Below are 15,328 nucleotides of genomic sequence, written 5' to 3' on the forward strand. Positions count from 1 at the left end.
CTATTACAACCCAACAAAGACAACCCAATTAAAAAATGATCAAGGATTTGAATCAACAATTCTACAAAGATTGACAAATGGCCAGTGAGCATAGGAAAATATGCATAACATCCATTAATCATCTAGAAAATGCAAATCAAAAGCACTTCATATCCACTATGACTGTTGGTGAGGATACAGAGATACTGGAACTCTAGTGGAAATTTAAAATGGTGCAGGCACTCTGGCACTATGGTAATTTCTCAAGTGGCTAAACAGTGTTATCATATGACCCAGGGATAGGACCAAGAGAATGAAAAGATGTCCACACAGAAACGTACCTGGGGGGGCCCCGGCTGGCTCAGTTGTTGGAGCATGTGACTCCTGATCTCAGGGTTGTTAGCTCGAGTCCAACGTTGGGTACAGAGATTACTTAAAAATAAAATCTCAGGGACATCTAGATGGCCCAGTGAGTTAAGCCTTGGTTTTGGCTCAGGTCATGATCTCATGGGTCATGGATCAAGCCCCATATCCGGCGCTCTGTGCTTGGCCACGAGTCTGCTGGAGATCATCTTTCTCTCCCTCTCTGCTTCTCTCTATGCTTCCCCCCACTCATGCACTCACTTTCTCTAAAATAAATAAAATCTTTTAAAAATTTTCAAAAAAAAAAATAGAAAAAAGGGTACATGAATGCTCATAGTAGCATTATTTCAAATAGTCAAAAGATGGAAGCAACCGAATGTCCAAAGACAGATGACTAGATAAAAAATGTGGTACATCCATACAATGGAATATTATTCAGGCATAAAAAGGCATGATGAATCTTTTTTTTTTTTTTTTTTTTTTTTGACAGAAAGAGATCACAAGTAAGCAGAGAGGCAAGGAAGCAGGCTCCCCGCTGAGCAGAGCGCCTGGCATAGGGCTCCATTATCCCACAACCCTGAGATCATGACCCAAGCCAAAGGCAGAGGCTTAACCCACTGAGCCACCCAGGTGTCCCAACATGGATGCATCTTTAAGACATTACACTAAGTCAAACAGATAACAGAGTGTATAATTACATTTATATGATGAAATGTCCAGAATAGGCAAATCTACAGAAAATGAAAGTAAATTAGTAGTTGTCAGGGGCTGGCAGAAGTGGAGAGAGGGGATAACTGCTAATGGGCACAGGATTTTTGTGATGATGAAAATAAATCAGATAATAGTGGTGCTGCTCAATTTTGTAAATATGCTAAAAACCACTGAATCATATACTTTAAATAGGTGAATTTTAGAGTATTTGAGTTATATTTAATTAAAACAACTGGCTAGCTCAGTCAATAGAATATATAAGACTCTTGATATCTTTGCTTCAAGAGTTCAGGCCCCATGCTGGGCATGGAGTTTAATTTAAAAAACAAAACAAAACAAAAAAGGATAAATATGAACGGATACTCCCAAGTCATTAAATAAAGATAGTGGAGAAAGAAACTTCTCTAATATAAAGAGTATCTGCAACTAAGACAAACTACTTTGCAAGCATTTCTTCGAAACTAGAGGAAGATCATTAAGTGTCTTTAGAGGAAGAATAGGGGGAAAAAAAGGAAATTACTTGTATAGCACTCATTATTATAACTTGAAAATAGAAGTAAAATATCACTAAAATTTTGAGTGCATTGTCTTTGTCTTATTTTAGGAAATATTTAAAAACAGAACAAACAACAGTAGCACACAGGATCAGATGATCAGAGAATACTTGTTAAATTCTGTTCAGAGTTTTAGAGATTAATTTTTAACTTCCATCCATCCCTTCAATCCTGTTTTCCCCATAAACTCTCTAATCATAAGTTCTACTGCAGGAAAGACAATATTGTATCTTATGGAAAAATGTGTTTTATTTTATTTAAAAAAAAAAAAAAACTTTTATCTTTGAGCATGCGTGCAAGAAGCGCGCGCACATGCGTGCAAGTACGGGGAGGGAGCAGAGGTAGAAGCCGACTCCCTGCTTCAGGGAGCCCAATATGGGACTGCATCCCAGGACCCTGGGATCATGACCTGAGATATTAACCTATTGAGCCACCCAGGTGCTCCTATTTTATTTTTGTAAGTAAGCTCTATGCCCAAATGAGGCTTGATCTTATGACCCCCAAGATTAAGAGTTGCATGTTCTACCAACTGGGCCAGCCAGGAGCCTCCTATAGAAAAATATTTTAAAACAATTCTTAGTAGGTCCTCCAAAGACTCAAGATTCGGGGATATGCTGCTTTGGTATCTTCAAAGAAAACTGAAAGGAAATTATTTCCATCAATAGCCGAAATAAGTTTTATAAACATCTGCCAGGCCATTTACATTAAAAGCAGAAATTCTCAGAAGTCTTGTCAGACAAAAATGAATCACGAAGCGTTTTTCTGATATCTACGTAAAGAGGATCACCTTTTTTCTTCCCAAGAATGTACAGCTGGTTATAAATAAAACAGAGATACAGCCTGCTTAATTATTCAAACTGTACCAGGTTACTCTGCGCACACTATATATTAATCTATTTTTAAAAAAAGATTTTAGGGCACCTGGGTGGCTCAGTTGGTTGAGCAGCTGCCTTTGGCTCAGGTCATGATCCTGGACTTCCAGGATCGAGTCCTGCATCGGGCTCCCAGCTCCTTGGGGAGTCTGCTTCTCCCTCTGACCTTGTTCTCTCTCACTCATTATCTCTCAAAGAAATAAATAAAATCTTAAAAGAAAAAAATTTAAAAATTTTATTTTTAAGTAATCTCTATACCCAACATGAGGTTCGAACTAAAGCCCCAGATCAAGGGTTGCCACCCCTCCAACTGAGCCAACCAGGCACCTTGTTCAGCATATTTAAACACAGTAATAATTAAAGACAAAAAATTGTAACAAGAAATAATTTTTTAAAATGTCATTTTCTTGACAAAGCTCATCTCTGTGCAAAATAAATGAAATGCAAACTTGGATATAGAAAAGATATTTGCCAAACAAATAAACACTACTATTTAAGTATTTTCTTTACTCTTCAACTTTGCCACTGAACACAGCCAATGCACACTCCTTTACTTCCTTCCCCCATCGACTGAAGTTGTTATTCTCCTGATCATGTCTCTAATTAAACGGTTCCCAAGTTTTCTTCTACCTCAAATATCTTGGCAGGTATGGGGAAGGAGGAAGAAATTAAAACTTTCCGGGGAAAATCAGTATCTGATAAAGGTCCCATCTCCATTTGAAGTCACTTCAACATAGCACCATTTCCCACTTCAAAAGTCAGTCCTGGATGTTTAATTATTATTTAAAAATTAAATACAGTAAAAACTAAATTACATTAAAAATAACTTTCATATAGCATGATTATATTAACTGACACTCAATCATGCCGAACTTGATGTCAAGTTTATGACATCACCAAGAACCAATACCTGGTCTCTGTAATGAGCCTTTGAATAATCTAAATTATTTTCTGATTAAAGGATGCATAAACCCTTAACCGTAACCTTTCTAACCTCATCCCTAGTCCATCAAATTATGGACTACGTGCATAGAAGATCTAAAAAATATATTGCTAGGGGTGCCTGGCTGGCTCAGTCGATGGAGCATGTGACTCTTGACCTTGGGGTTGTGGTTCAAGCCCCACGCTGGATGCAGAGTACTTTTTTAAAACAATCCTTGAATAAATAAATAAATAATATATTGTTAAATACTTGGAAATAGTACCAAGCTGAAAGATCAGAATGCTCTGTGTGTGTGTGTGTGTGTCTCTCTGTGTGTATGTGTGTGTATGTGTGTGTCTCAGCAGGTGTCTAATACAGTAGTCCTTTAAAGAACAAAACTTTTCTGAGCGTATTCAAGTAATGCTGCTTGGTGAATAAGCAAAACAATACTGGAAATGGGAGTACTAATACGAGTTGAGTAACGCCAGCAAGAGCATCTTGGCCGGTGAAAAGTCTAATCTAAACATCAGTATCATTAGTTTTAAAGCATTTTCACTTACTTCCCCACTCATTTCACATGGTTACCCAGATATTTATAAACAGTGATCTAAGACTGCCCTTTAAGAAGCAAGCATTTACGTTAAGTTTATATTAGCCCTTATAGTTGGGGTGCCCAGCTGGCTCAGGTCATGATCCCAGAGTCCTGCATCAAGCTCCTTGCTCAGTGGGACACCTGCTTCCCCTTCTGCCTGCTGCTCCCCCTACTTGTGCTCTCTCTCTCCTTTCTTTCTCTCCAACAAATAACCTTAAAAAAAAAAAGTCCTTAGACTTTTTTTTTCTTACCACCTGTACCACTGTTTCCCCACTTCTCCAAGTAAAGCCTACGTAAACATACAGGAGAGGGAAGGAATGTTCAGTTAAAGTTAGTAAACTAAGGATAATACATGAGACATGCTTATTACCAAATCCAATTGGAATAAAAGGTCCAGAGGACAAAAAGTCATGGAAAACAGCTCATGTGAAATAGACAGTGAAGATCTGTGTGAAAGACAAGTTTCCTTGAGATACTTCAGTCTTCAGTCGTGCTGGCTAATAGCAGACCTATCTCCAAAAGCTTTGTAACTTTCAAACCTAAATGAAACCAACTGCAAAAGATCATTACCTACATATTTCATTCATGCCAACTCTACTTTGGGGTTGGTAATTCAGGAGTAAAAAGAGAGACCATCTTAAGGGTGCCTGGGTGGCTTAGTGGATTAAGCCGCTGCCTTCGGCTCAGGTCATGATCTCAGGGTCCTGGGATCGAGTCCCGCATCTGGCTCTCTGCTCAGCAGGGAGCCTGCTTCCCTCTCTCTCTCTCTCTCTCTGCCTGCCTCTCTGTCTACTGTGATCTCTCTGTCAAATAAATAAATAAAATCTTTAAAAAAAAAAAAAAGAGAGAGAGATCATCTTAATTTTTTACTACCATTCTCAATATAAGGAAGCAGAAGTCATTCCAACATACCAATTCTTTAATTTTTTTTTCAGGAATAGGGTATTACTCGATATCTAAAATCAACTTTTCCTTTTTCTTTGTTACCAAGTCTGTGACTTTTCCTGGTCCCCAAACCTATATTCTTAAAATAATTTAAGGGATGAAGGGATGGGGCAATGAGAAGGGAGGAGGCTTTACAAATTTCATTATCACCACATAATGAATGACAACTACTCAGAAAACTGCTCCAACACCTGGTGATGATAGGCAATGATTAGCAAGTTTCAGTGCAGAATCCCCACAGAGTAGCAATTTTCAAAGTGTGATGTGGGGACCTTTAGGAGTCTCTCTTGCACTCTTTGGGGAAGGGGCACGAAGTCAAACCATTTTCACAATATTAAGATGCTATTTGCTCTTTCATGGTCATTGTTAGATGAGTGGAGTTTTCCAGAAGCTGTAAGAGATGGGATACTGCAATAGACTAACATAAAGCAACACCGATACTTTTCTCTTAAAAGTTATTATTCCACTTATATGAAGTATCTAGAGAAGTCAAATTTAGAGATGGAAAGGAGAATGGTGGTTGACAGAAGGGGAGAATAAGGAGTTCAGCTGGAGAAGACAAAAAGGTTCTGGAGATGGATGGTGGTGATGGTTGCACAAAGTAAATGTACTTCATGCCCCAGAACTGCACACTTAAAATAGTAAATTTTTAGGTTATGTATATTTCACCACAATTTTTTTAAAAGATTTTATTTATTTGACAGACACATCACAAGTAGGCAGAGAGACAGGCAGAGAGAGAAGGGGAAGCATACTCCCTGCTGAGCAGAAAGCCCAATGCGGGGCTCGATCCCAGGACCCTGCGATCATAAGCCGAGCTGAAGGCATAGGTTTTAACCAACTGAGCCACCCCTATTTCACCACAATTTTTAAAGCCACACAGTATGTTAATTTCTATGAGTTTATTACTCCAAATATATTCTAAATGGATTACAAAATTCTCACTTTTAATTTCTACTAATGTAAACATCTACAGGTATAATCTGTACAAACAAAAGCTTTCGGGCTCCACAATATTTTTAGGTTTGTAAAGATGGCTCTTGAGTCCAGTAAGTTTGAAAACCACTGCCCTAGAGGTAGGGTTGGCTGGCTCAGCCAGCATGGGACTTTTGATCTTGGGATGGTAAGTTCGAGCACCACATTGGGCACACAGTTTACTAAGAACAAAACAAAGACAAAAAGACACTGCCACAGGGCGCCTGGGTGGCTCAGTGGGTTAAACCCCTGCCTTCGGCTCAGGTCATGATCTCAGGGTCCTGGGATCGAGTCCCGCATCAGGCTCTCTGCTTGGCAGGGAGCCTGCTTCCTCCTCTCTCTCTCTCTCTCTCTCTCTCTCTGCCTACTTGTGATGTCTCTCTGTCAAATAAATAAATAAAAAATCTTAAAAAAAAAAAAAAAAGACACTGCCACAAAAAACACTGACCAATACTCAGTTAGGAAGTCTTGCACTGTAACCCGTAACTCCATCAATCCAATTAACATTCATCACCAAATAAAACAAAAGCTTTGGTGCCAAATCTACCAACCAGTCCTTTCTCTGAGGTGGATACTGATACCTTTCTATATACATGTTTATTATCTTGACATCGGTAAGACCTAAATTTTACTGTTTACTTGCCACAGGTTTTAAAGACAATCAATCACAGCAGTGTAAAATGTCAAATCCCTAATTCACGGCTACCACCAGCTACAGTGAACACCCCTATACCCACCACGAAGATTTTACTATTAATTTAAATAAAATGAAAGGCATAAATGTTAGATGTACATTTGGTGAGTTTTCACAAATGCATACACCTGTGGCACTCAAACCCGTATCAACATAAAGAACATTACAATCACCACAAAAAGTTCCCTCCAGTCAAGTTAATCTCTGCTTCCATCCCTAGAGAGGCCACCATTCTTCTGACTTGTCACCCATGGACTACTTTTGCTTGCTCTAGAATTCATATAAATGAAATTACATAACGTACTTTTTATCTTTTTGTCATTGTTTTTTTTGAAGATTTTATTTATCTATTTGACAGACACATCCAGAGAGGGAACACAAACAGGGGGAGTGGGAAAGGGAGAAGCAGTCTCCCAGCTGAGCAGGGAGCTGGATATGGGGCTCGATCCCAGGATCCTAGGATCATGATCCAAGCCAAAGGCAGATGCTTAACGACTGAGCCACCCAGGAATCCCCATAATGTACTTAAAAAAAAAAAAAAAAAATTGTATTTATTTCAGAGAAAGTGCACTCGCACAGAAGCAATGGGGGAGAGGGGGAAGTGGCAGAGTAAGAGTCAGAAGCAGACAATCAACCCAATGGGGGCTTGATCCCAGGATCCTGAGATCATGACCTGAGCTGAAGGCAAACAATTAACCGACTGAGCCACCCAGGTGCCCCCATTGTGTACTTTTCTGCACAGCTGCCTTTACTTATATTTTTGAAATTCATCTATATCATAGTGTATACCAAGTCCATTCCTTTTTACTGCTGAGTAGTATTCCAGCATATGAATATACCACAGTTTACCCACTTTACTATTAATGGACTGTCACCAGTTTTTGGTTCTTAAAATAAAGCTGTCATAAACATTCTTGTCCAGGTCTTTTTCTGGACCTGTCCCTTCATCCCTCTTGTGTAAATACTTAGGAGTGAAATTTCTAGGAGGGAAAAACCTTCTTAATTATGGAGAATTTCAAACATATGCATGAGAGAGAACAGTATAAGGGATTCCTAGTGAAGCCAGCTCCCCCTGTACTGGTTTAGAAACCCTCTTGTTTCATTTATGCCCCCACCCATTATTTGGAGGTCCTAGATAGCATCAACAACATTTTTTCTTTAAATACCTCAATATGCAAACAATGTTTTCAAATCTGGTCAGATTATTTTTCATGAAATAGTCAAGAAACTTTCATCACTGATTTACCTATATGAATTAAGAGTTTAAAGTATCAATGGATAAACTACAATTTTTCTTCTCTTCATATCTTTTAAATGATGCCTTCTCTACCACCCCTCCTTAATACCTAGAGAGTCACTAGTACAAAGATACATTCTGTTCTTACTCTGAAACAACTAGAGCTAAACACAAAACCTGGTATTGAGAAATATCACATAAAAATATCAGTATGATCAAGCCGATCTCCCAACTGTTAAGCACCCTAAATTAACTAACCCATGCTATGGTACCATTTTATAAGTGAAACTATACACGAGACTTAAAAAAAAGTCTGGTAACTATCCCTTTCTAAGAACAAAGGTAGTTCTCATTACCTCCAATACTGAACAAGGAGGTAAAATTTGAACCCTTGCAGTCACTAGATTTTTGTTAGCCTTAAAAACCTATCTGTGCTGGAAATAAGGAGAAATGGCCATTCTCCACGACTGCTGCTGACAGTGGAATGCACACAATCTTCTCAGAGGGCCATGTGGAAAAAAGAAAAGCCCATCTTCTGATCTGGAAACTTCACTTCCAAGAACTTAACCTAAGTAAATCCCAGCATAAAGCATGCAGCAAGGATGTTCTTCCCAGTGTTGTTTATAGTGGAGAAAAACGGTTTACAACGTAAATGTTCAACAGGGAATTACCATAATTAAGCAACATCCAAATAAACACACACCAAGGGTTTAAATGCCTAAAACCACATATGCATATGCACATAAAAATAGCATACATGTTACAAATGAGAGGGGAACACTTGCTGTTCATCAATTTTAACTACCTCTATCTAATAAATTTCATTTTAATTTCAGCTGCATCTTCTTAATCTGTGCCAAATTTTTCAAAGAGCAAAGCTTAAGAGTTTTGGCATACACACGATATACATCCTTGAAAATACAGGACTCAATGATTAAGTTCCAGCAAAGTGAACTCTAGAATTAAAATAGCATACACACAATAATAACAAGAAAAAAAAAATGAAATCTAGACAAAGCGTTCTGACAAGATGGCAGCATGTTACTAAGAACTCAAAGGGAGGGGTACCTAGGTAGCTCAGTCGGTTAAGGGTCTGCCTTGGGCTCCCCTCTCTCTCTCTCCTTCCTGCTCCTGTTCTCTCTCTATCCCTGTTTTTCTCTCTCTCTAATAAATAAAATCTTCAAAAAAAAAAAAAAAGAAGAAGAAGAAGAAGAACCCGAAGGAAGCATTACACAATCTAGTACAACGCAATACTGCTCACTTTGTCCATGATCCAGCCCAGAGCCTCTCAAGCTTGGCATCACAGACACTTTGGGCTAATTCTTTACTGCTGTGCCTTTTCTCGTGCATAAGATAACGCTTAGAGGCATTCAGACCTCTAACTCATCCTATGTTAGTAGTAGCCCTCCCATTCTCAACAAGCAAAAAAGGTTTCCAGAACTTCCTAAATGTCTGCTGAGGGTAAATTCACCCTGGCTGAGAACCACTCATCTAACTTTTACACTTGTATGTCTGTATGCACAACATTCCATTCCATCTCACTCTTCAAAAAACAACTCTTGGCTTCAAGGAGTTAATAATCTAAAGGCAAAAGATGCTAGAGTCAAGAACTTTTAGAACTTTATTGCAATATCCTGTATATAAGGAGGGCTTTAAAATTAAAGACTCTAGGAGTTTTGCCCACCACAGACCTATCTTCCCTCCTTCACAACTTACAGACATAATACAATGGCTTATATTAAACTGAACAAATTCCTTGAAACAGAGATTCACACCGTCATCTTCAGTTAGCGACCCTATATTTAGGGCCAAATGGATTTCATTTAATTTCATCTAGTCATACCCCTTGGGTTCAAATCCCTGCTCTACCATTTACTAATTCCATGATGTTGACCAAGTTACTTAACTTCCTTATGCCTCAGATCTCTCAAGTTTAAAACAGAAGTAATAACAGTCAACTTCATTTATGGGAACAAGGTGAATATAAAATGCTTAAAATAGTGCTTAGTGTTTAGTAAGTGCCCAATAAATATCAGTGATTTGGTATTATTTTAACTAGAAGCCCATTAAGGCAGGCACCATGATCACCAATTTACAGCTGAAGAAACAGGCCAAGAGATTAAGAAACTTGTCTGTGTCACAAAACTGTAAGGTTATGGTGCAATGATTCAACAACAGTCCGTATGATTCCAGGGTCCATAATTTTTCCATTATGTCAATAAAACTACATTAAGATTCATGAACTATCAAGATCAGTCTTACTTCAAAATAACCAACACAAGACATTTTCAGTAAAGATTAATTTAGAACCCTTAACTAAATTCTAGCATATTACTGAATTAAGGTCACACCGCTTTTATACAGGAACATAGACAAAGTTCAGTTTTGTTATCCCATTTTAAATGGTTCTTATTTATATGTACCTTAGTTTCAGACATTATTTATATGTTATACCAAAGCAGCTTATTAAAATTAGTCTACTAAAAGATCATCAACACCCAAGGATAACACAGGGTTGTCTGAGTCAGAGGTTATCTTGTATACATTCACTAAGTATCCTGTTCTTACTCCAAGGTCACTGACTTTGTAAATGACAGATTTTGTTCCCAAGTCCCAGAAGGCTCTGGTGAAACTCTGGATTTCTTTGATTTGCCCTTATCTTACACCTAAGTCCTTAATGACTCCCAAACACGCCACACATGCTATTACTCTGGCTGGCTGTCATGTAACTTACTAATCTTTCTTGCTTCAACTTTGCTCCTCCCCATAAACCAACAACTGGTGCATCACCTCCTTCTCCTGAAACCGTTTCACTATAGTTGTTAGTTTTCCAACATTACATACATACACTGTCAATGACATGTTCTTCAACCTGGACTTTTAAAAATTACTCATCTTAGAGTTGGGAGAAAGTCAGAACAGGGGTCAAATGGCTAGGACCTGTATGTAGAACTTTCTGGTCCTCCAAAATGAGAATGAAAAGTGACCCAGAAATTTAGCCCAACACTCTGGTTTTACAAAGAACACTGAGATGCAGGTAACTGTGTGAAATCTCTAACCTAAGATAACTCTTGGAGATAAAAAGAGTTTAGTCTTGGCCATTTGGGCCCTCTTAATCTGCTGTGCTCTTCTGCTTACTCATTTGGATTTTAACATTTTTCCCTGCCTCTACCGTTCAGTATCCTCTCTCAGTACAGTGGCCACCCGCCACTGTCATTTTGAGTAAACAGTCCAAATAACTCCCGACCCACTGCTCTGTAACAGAGAAAGAGGCTGAGAATCTCTGGCATTTAGGACGAAAATTTTGCCCATCCTTCAGGTTACTCTTTACTGGTCTTCTGTAACAAGTCAGTTGTACTCACTTTCTCTGCACGAGATTCATCTTCCTGCTCACCAAAGGAAAAAAGAGAAAACCTCATTTTAGCACCCAGGTTCAGAAATCTCACTCTTCTTTCCTCATTATTTTGGTAGACTTTGCATTAAATTACTAACTTACCGATCATCAAACTCTTGCTCACTAGTCTATCACTTCCTCCTTGTCTGTCAATTAAGGCTACCAGCAGGTAATCAGCACTCAAACCATGAATTCTAGATATGGCAACATGTACACCATTCAAAAATCCTCACCTCCCTCACTGTCAACCAAATGAAAACATCTCACTCTTGACCTTCTCTTGTATGGTTCCCACCTCCCTTTCCTCATTCTCCTCCAACAAAGCTCACTCCAAAAACCACGCTTTGTGAAGCCTCTCCTGAGGGTTTCAATTTCCTTTGAACTATGTAGCATTTTGTTCATGAACACCCTATGGGAATTATTTATTTGGGATTTTTCACAGGCACTCCGTATTATCAATTATTAGAGGACAAAATCTACAGTTCTTGGTTTTGTTCTTTGCTTAGCAAAGTGCCTTGCACATATACCAAGCTCTCAAATACAGTTGCCAACTTGAAGATCGGCTTTCCTGGGATTTCTTTATAGGCTGCACATCAAGTAGCAACTAGTTTCTGAAGCCACATTTTGTTAGTAAAAATATTTTAGACACCCTTGGCATCTCTAATCAAACTCAATTCTTTTTCACTTGGCAGAAAAAAATTGTCCTCATTTCAGGGGTTCTCTCCTCTACTTGCCGTCTCTTTCAAATCACTTGTTAACTAAACACAACTCTTCTCTATTCGTGCCATCATAAAAACTAAATTCCTAAGAACCACAAAATAGGGTTATTCCTTCGGCCCAGAGTTCACTTGCGGGAGAACAGGAAAAGCTCTGTGGTAATTCTGAATGGGGGCAAGGTAAGTAATAAAATGCGAAATAATAAAACTGAAGAGAAAGAGACTGAAACACGCTGTGAGAGCCACCAAAGTAGGACATACAGGGAGAAGCCTCTCCTTAACATAACGGAATCTGCTAACAGAGTCAGTGTTATGTATAACCATTACAATATGCTACTGAAGTTTGCCATCACTTTCAAGTTGGCAAATTTCTGAAGACAACTTGCAGCAATTCAGTTTGAAAAGCTTTTAAAGTGCCTCTTCAATGCCAGCCCGAGTGGAGCTAAGACCTATAAATATAACATAAAGTACACTCTGTGCATTGCCCCTTTACCTGCTAGCTCCATTAGCCATAATTTTGACCAGATCACCCATTATTTGTATTAAAAAACGAGGTTAAAGAAGTAAAAAGGAAAATTTCCTGCCACATGTTATCTGATGGGGCAAGAAAGAGAGTGCTGGGAAGGAAAGAAGCATTTTCTCTGCTACTGCTTCCTGAATAATCACCAATCTAGCACGCTTGCCTTTCAAAGCCCACCTAAAATGCCGAGAATCAATAGGCCTTTTGTAAAAATGGTACTTAAAAAAAACAAAAACCACTCCAGGATATAACGCTGGAATTTAAAATTTAAAAACTTACGTTACTGATCAAAAGCTCCAATGCCATGACAAAGCTAAAAATACTCTCTCCCACTAGTAAGAGTGAATCAGAGGGGTCACCTACTCCACCCAATAGCCGCCCTTGTTAAGACTGGACAGTTCAAAACCTGGAAAGCTTTCCTTGCCTGCTCCACACCAGAAATGAATTTGATTCCACGCATTAGTATTTAAGTGTAACTAAGTAACAGCAAGACAATATTACCAAATACTGAAATTTATCAGGACATTTTGTCCTTCGGATTTATCTGTACCTTTTTCACAGTTACGGAACTTTCCCCATCCCCTCCACTCCTTTTAGCACGGAAAAGCTCAACAGATAACTGTTACTTGAAAAATGAAGTTATCTGTTCAGATTTGCGAAGTAGATTTCCATTACTAGGTTTGGGACGAAAACCTACTACACACATACTGTCTCTATCGAAAAGGTGCCTGCACGTCCTTTCAAACAGGCGGGAGCCTGTGAGTGGATTCCGTTCGTTTAAAGGGGTTCCCAGATCGCCTCAGTACGCCTGAGAAAAGGATTTTCAGTCTTGCACAAACCTACTTGGATGTTTCAAAGTTACAGAGTTTGGAAAAGCAGCTTTTTGAGTGTTAAGAACTGAAACGACACATCCAGGAGGGCCAAGGCTAAGCTTGTCAAACCCTCCACACGTCGGCAGACGACTCAGCAAGCCCCGGCGCACACGTCTCTCTCCCATTCCCATGAAATTCTCAATGAAAGGCTTCACACACAAAAGGGCCTTGGCGCCCCGGTCGCACAATTCCCGGGCTCCCGCCGCCCGGTCTCTCCCCAGCCCGGACCAGTGCAGGAGACTCACCAGCACCGTGGTGCAGATGGACCTCAGCTCGGACTCCACTTTCTCCCGATAGTCCTTAATCAGCTGCAACTTCTTGTCCGAGGTGTCGGTTTTCTGCTCGATGCTCGAGATGACCCTCCAGGCGGACCTGCGGCCGCCGACCACGTTCTTGTAGGCCACCGAGAGCAGGTTGCGCTCCTCGTTGGACAGCTCGGCGCCCTGCTCGGTCACGGCCTTCATGCAGGTGGCCATGTCGTCGTAGCGCTCGGCCTGTTCGGCCAGCTTCGCCTTCTGGATCAGCTCCGTCTTCTCCATGGGGACGCGGAGAGGAGAGCGAGGGCGAGGGCGAGCACCGACCCGGATCGCGAGGAGGCGTGCGGACGGCCTGCGGGCGGGGGCGCAGACAGAAAGGCGGGGGCGGCGCCGTCAGACAATGCGCCCGCCGCCCCGGGCCGCCCGCCGCCCGCCAGCCGCCCCTTTTGTCCATCCCCGCACGCGCCGCCCAGTTGAATTTCCCTCCCCCGCCCACGCTCCCCGCAGGCGCCCGGGAGGCAGAGGGGCGCCCCGCGGAGGCGGCCCGCGGCAGGGGAGGAGGAAGGGCCGCTCCCGCGCCCGCCTGGCCCAAGATGGAAGCGGCCGTTGGCCCACACCTTGCCGCCAGAGCCGTCCCTGAGGAGCGCGGCGTCGAGGCCGGCCGCTCCCGGGGGCCGGCCTCCCGCCCTCCCCTCAGGCCCGGCCAGGCCCGGGAAGGGCCAGGGGCGACGGCGGCGCTCACCTTCACGTCTCCGCGGCCGCGGCGCGAGTCCCACCACTTTGATCCGCTTTTGGCTTTAGCCGAGGACCCTCCCGTCGCAGCCTAGCCCGGAGCCGAGGGGCGGGCCGCCGCGCCGCGGCCCTCGCTCCTGCCGCCCAATGACGCGCCGCGCTGCTCCCGAGAGTCCCGCCTCCAGCTCGGCGGCTGGCCAATGAAGACTGAGCGCGCGGAAGGGGGCAAAGAGGGCGGGGCGGGAGGGGAAGCGGAGGCTAGGAGGGTGGGTCGGCTTGGGCAAGTTCGGTTGGCCGGCAGGCTGCGGCTTCGGCCACGGGGTTTCCTCCAATTAGATCCAGGGTAAAAGGACGTCACTGTTGCCATGGCGATGCTGTTACCAACTCCCCTCATCCTCCCCGCCACCCCCAGCACTTGTGGGTGCGGCACGGGAGCGGGAGGCTCGCCCCACCTCTCCGGCGGTGGCCGCGGCCCCTGCTGCCGCACCGCTGCAGATGGTGCAGTGCATCTTGCGGACTAACGCCGCTGCGGCTCTCCTCGGCTCCGCTGAGCAGGGCCCGGGATGGTGACAGAGGCGGCTGCGGGTCGCACGAGCTCCGGTCTTTCCTCCACCTTCCCGTTCGTGACAAAGGTTTGGAGTTCCATACCCTGAACCCAGCCTTGAATGACGTTGCGACTGGAGCTCCGAATTAGAAATTATCCCATCCCCACTGAAGAGGAATTCGCTTAAGAGAATTCGCTTAAGAACGACTTTTTAGGATCAGCTCAAGCTTTCAGACGGGCACCCAAAGCCAAAAATTCCCTTGGAAAATTCCCAAGAAACTCCAGGCAGGTCTCTCCCGCAATGGCCGGGTATTCTGATTTTATTCTGACACTCGGGATAATCCGGAGTAAAGCACGCATTAAACTCCCCTGCCCGCCCAAAGCAGCTGTTTTTATATCTCCGTCTAGTCTTTCCAGGTTATTGTCTAAATACATGTTTTTTTCCACGT

General features: G+C 42.1%; 1 protein-coding gene across 1 annotated transcript in view; it reads right to left on the reverse strand.

Annotated features, from left to right (window-relative positions):
* Positions 1 to 14,459, reverse strand: part of YWHAQ (tyrosine 3-monooxygenase/tryptophan 5-monooxygenase activation protein theta) — a 36,486-nt gene extending 22,027 nt beyond the window's left edge. The window contains exons 1-2 of the mRNA XM_059405132.1: positions 14,346 to 14,459; positions 13,592 to 13,955 (exon numbers count right to left, since the gene is read on the reverse strand). Of these exons, the coding sequence (XP_059261115.1) occupies positions 13,592 to 13,885 (294 nt within the window). The 5' untranslated portion in view covers positions 13,886 to 13,955; positions 14,346 to 14,459. The remainder of the gene's footprint in view (positions 1 to 13,591; positions 13,956 to 14,345) is intronic.
* Positions 14,460 to 15,328: the final 869 nt, after the last annotated feature.

Source organism: Mustela nigripes, chromosome 7 (genome assembly GCF_022355385.1).
Source record: "Mustela nigripes isolate SB6536 chromosome 7, MUSNIG.SB6536, whole genome shotgun sequence".
Lineage (NCBI taxonomy): Eukaryota > Metazoa > Chordata > Mammalia > Carnivora > Mustelidae > Mustela > Mustela nigripes.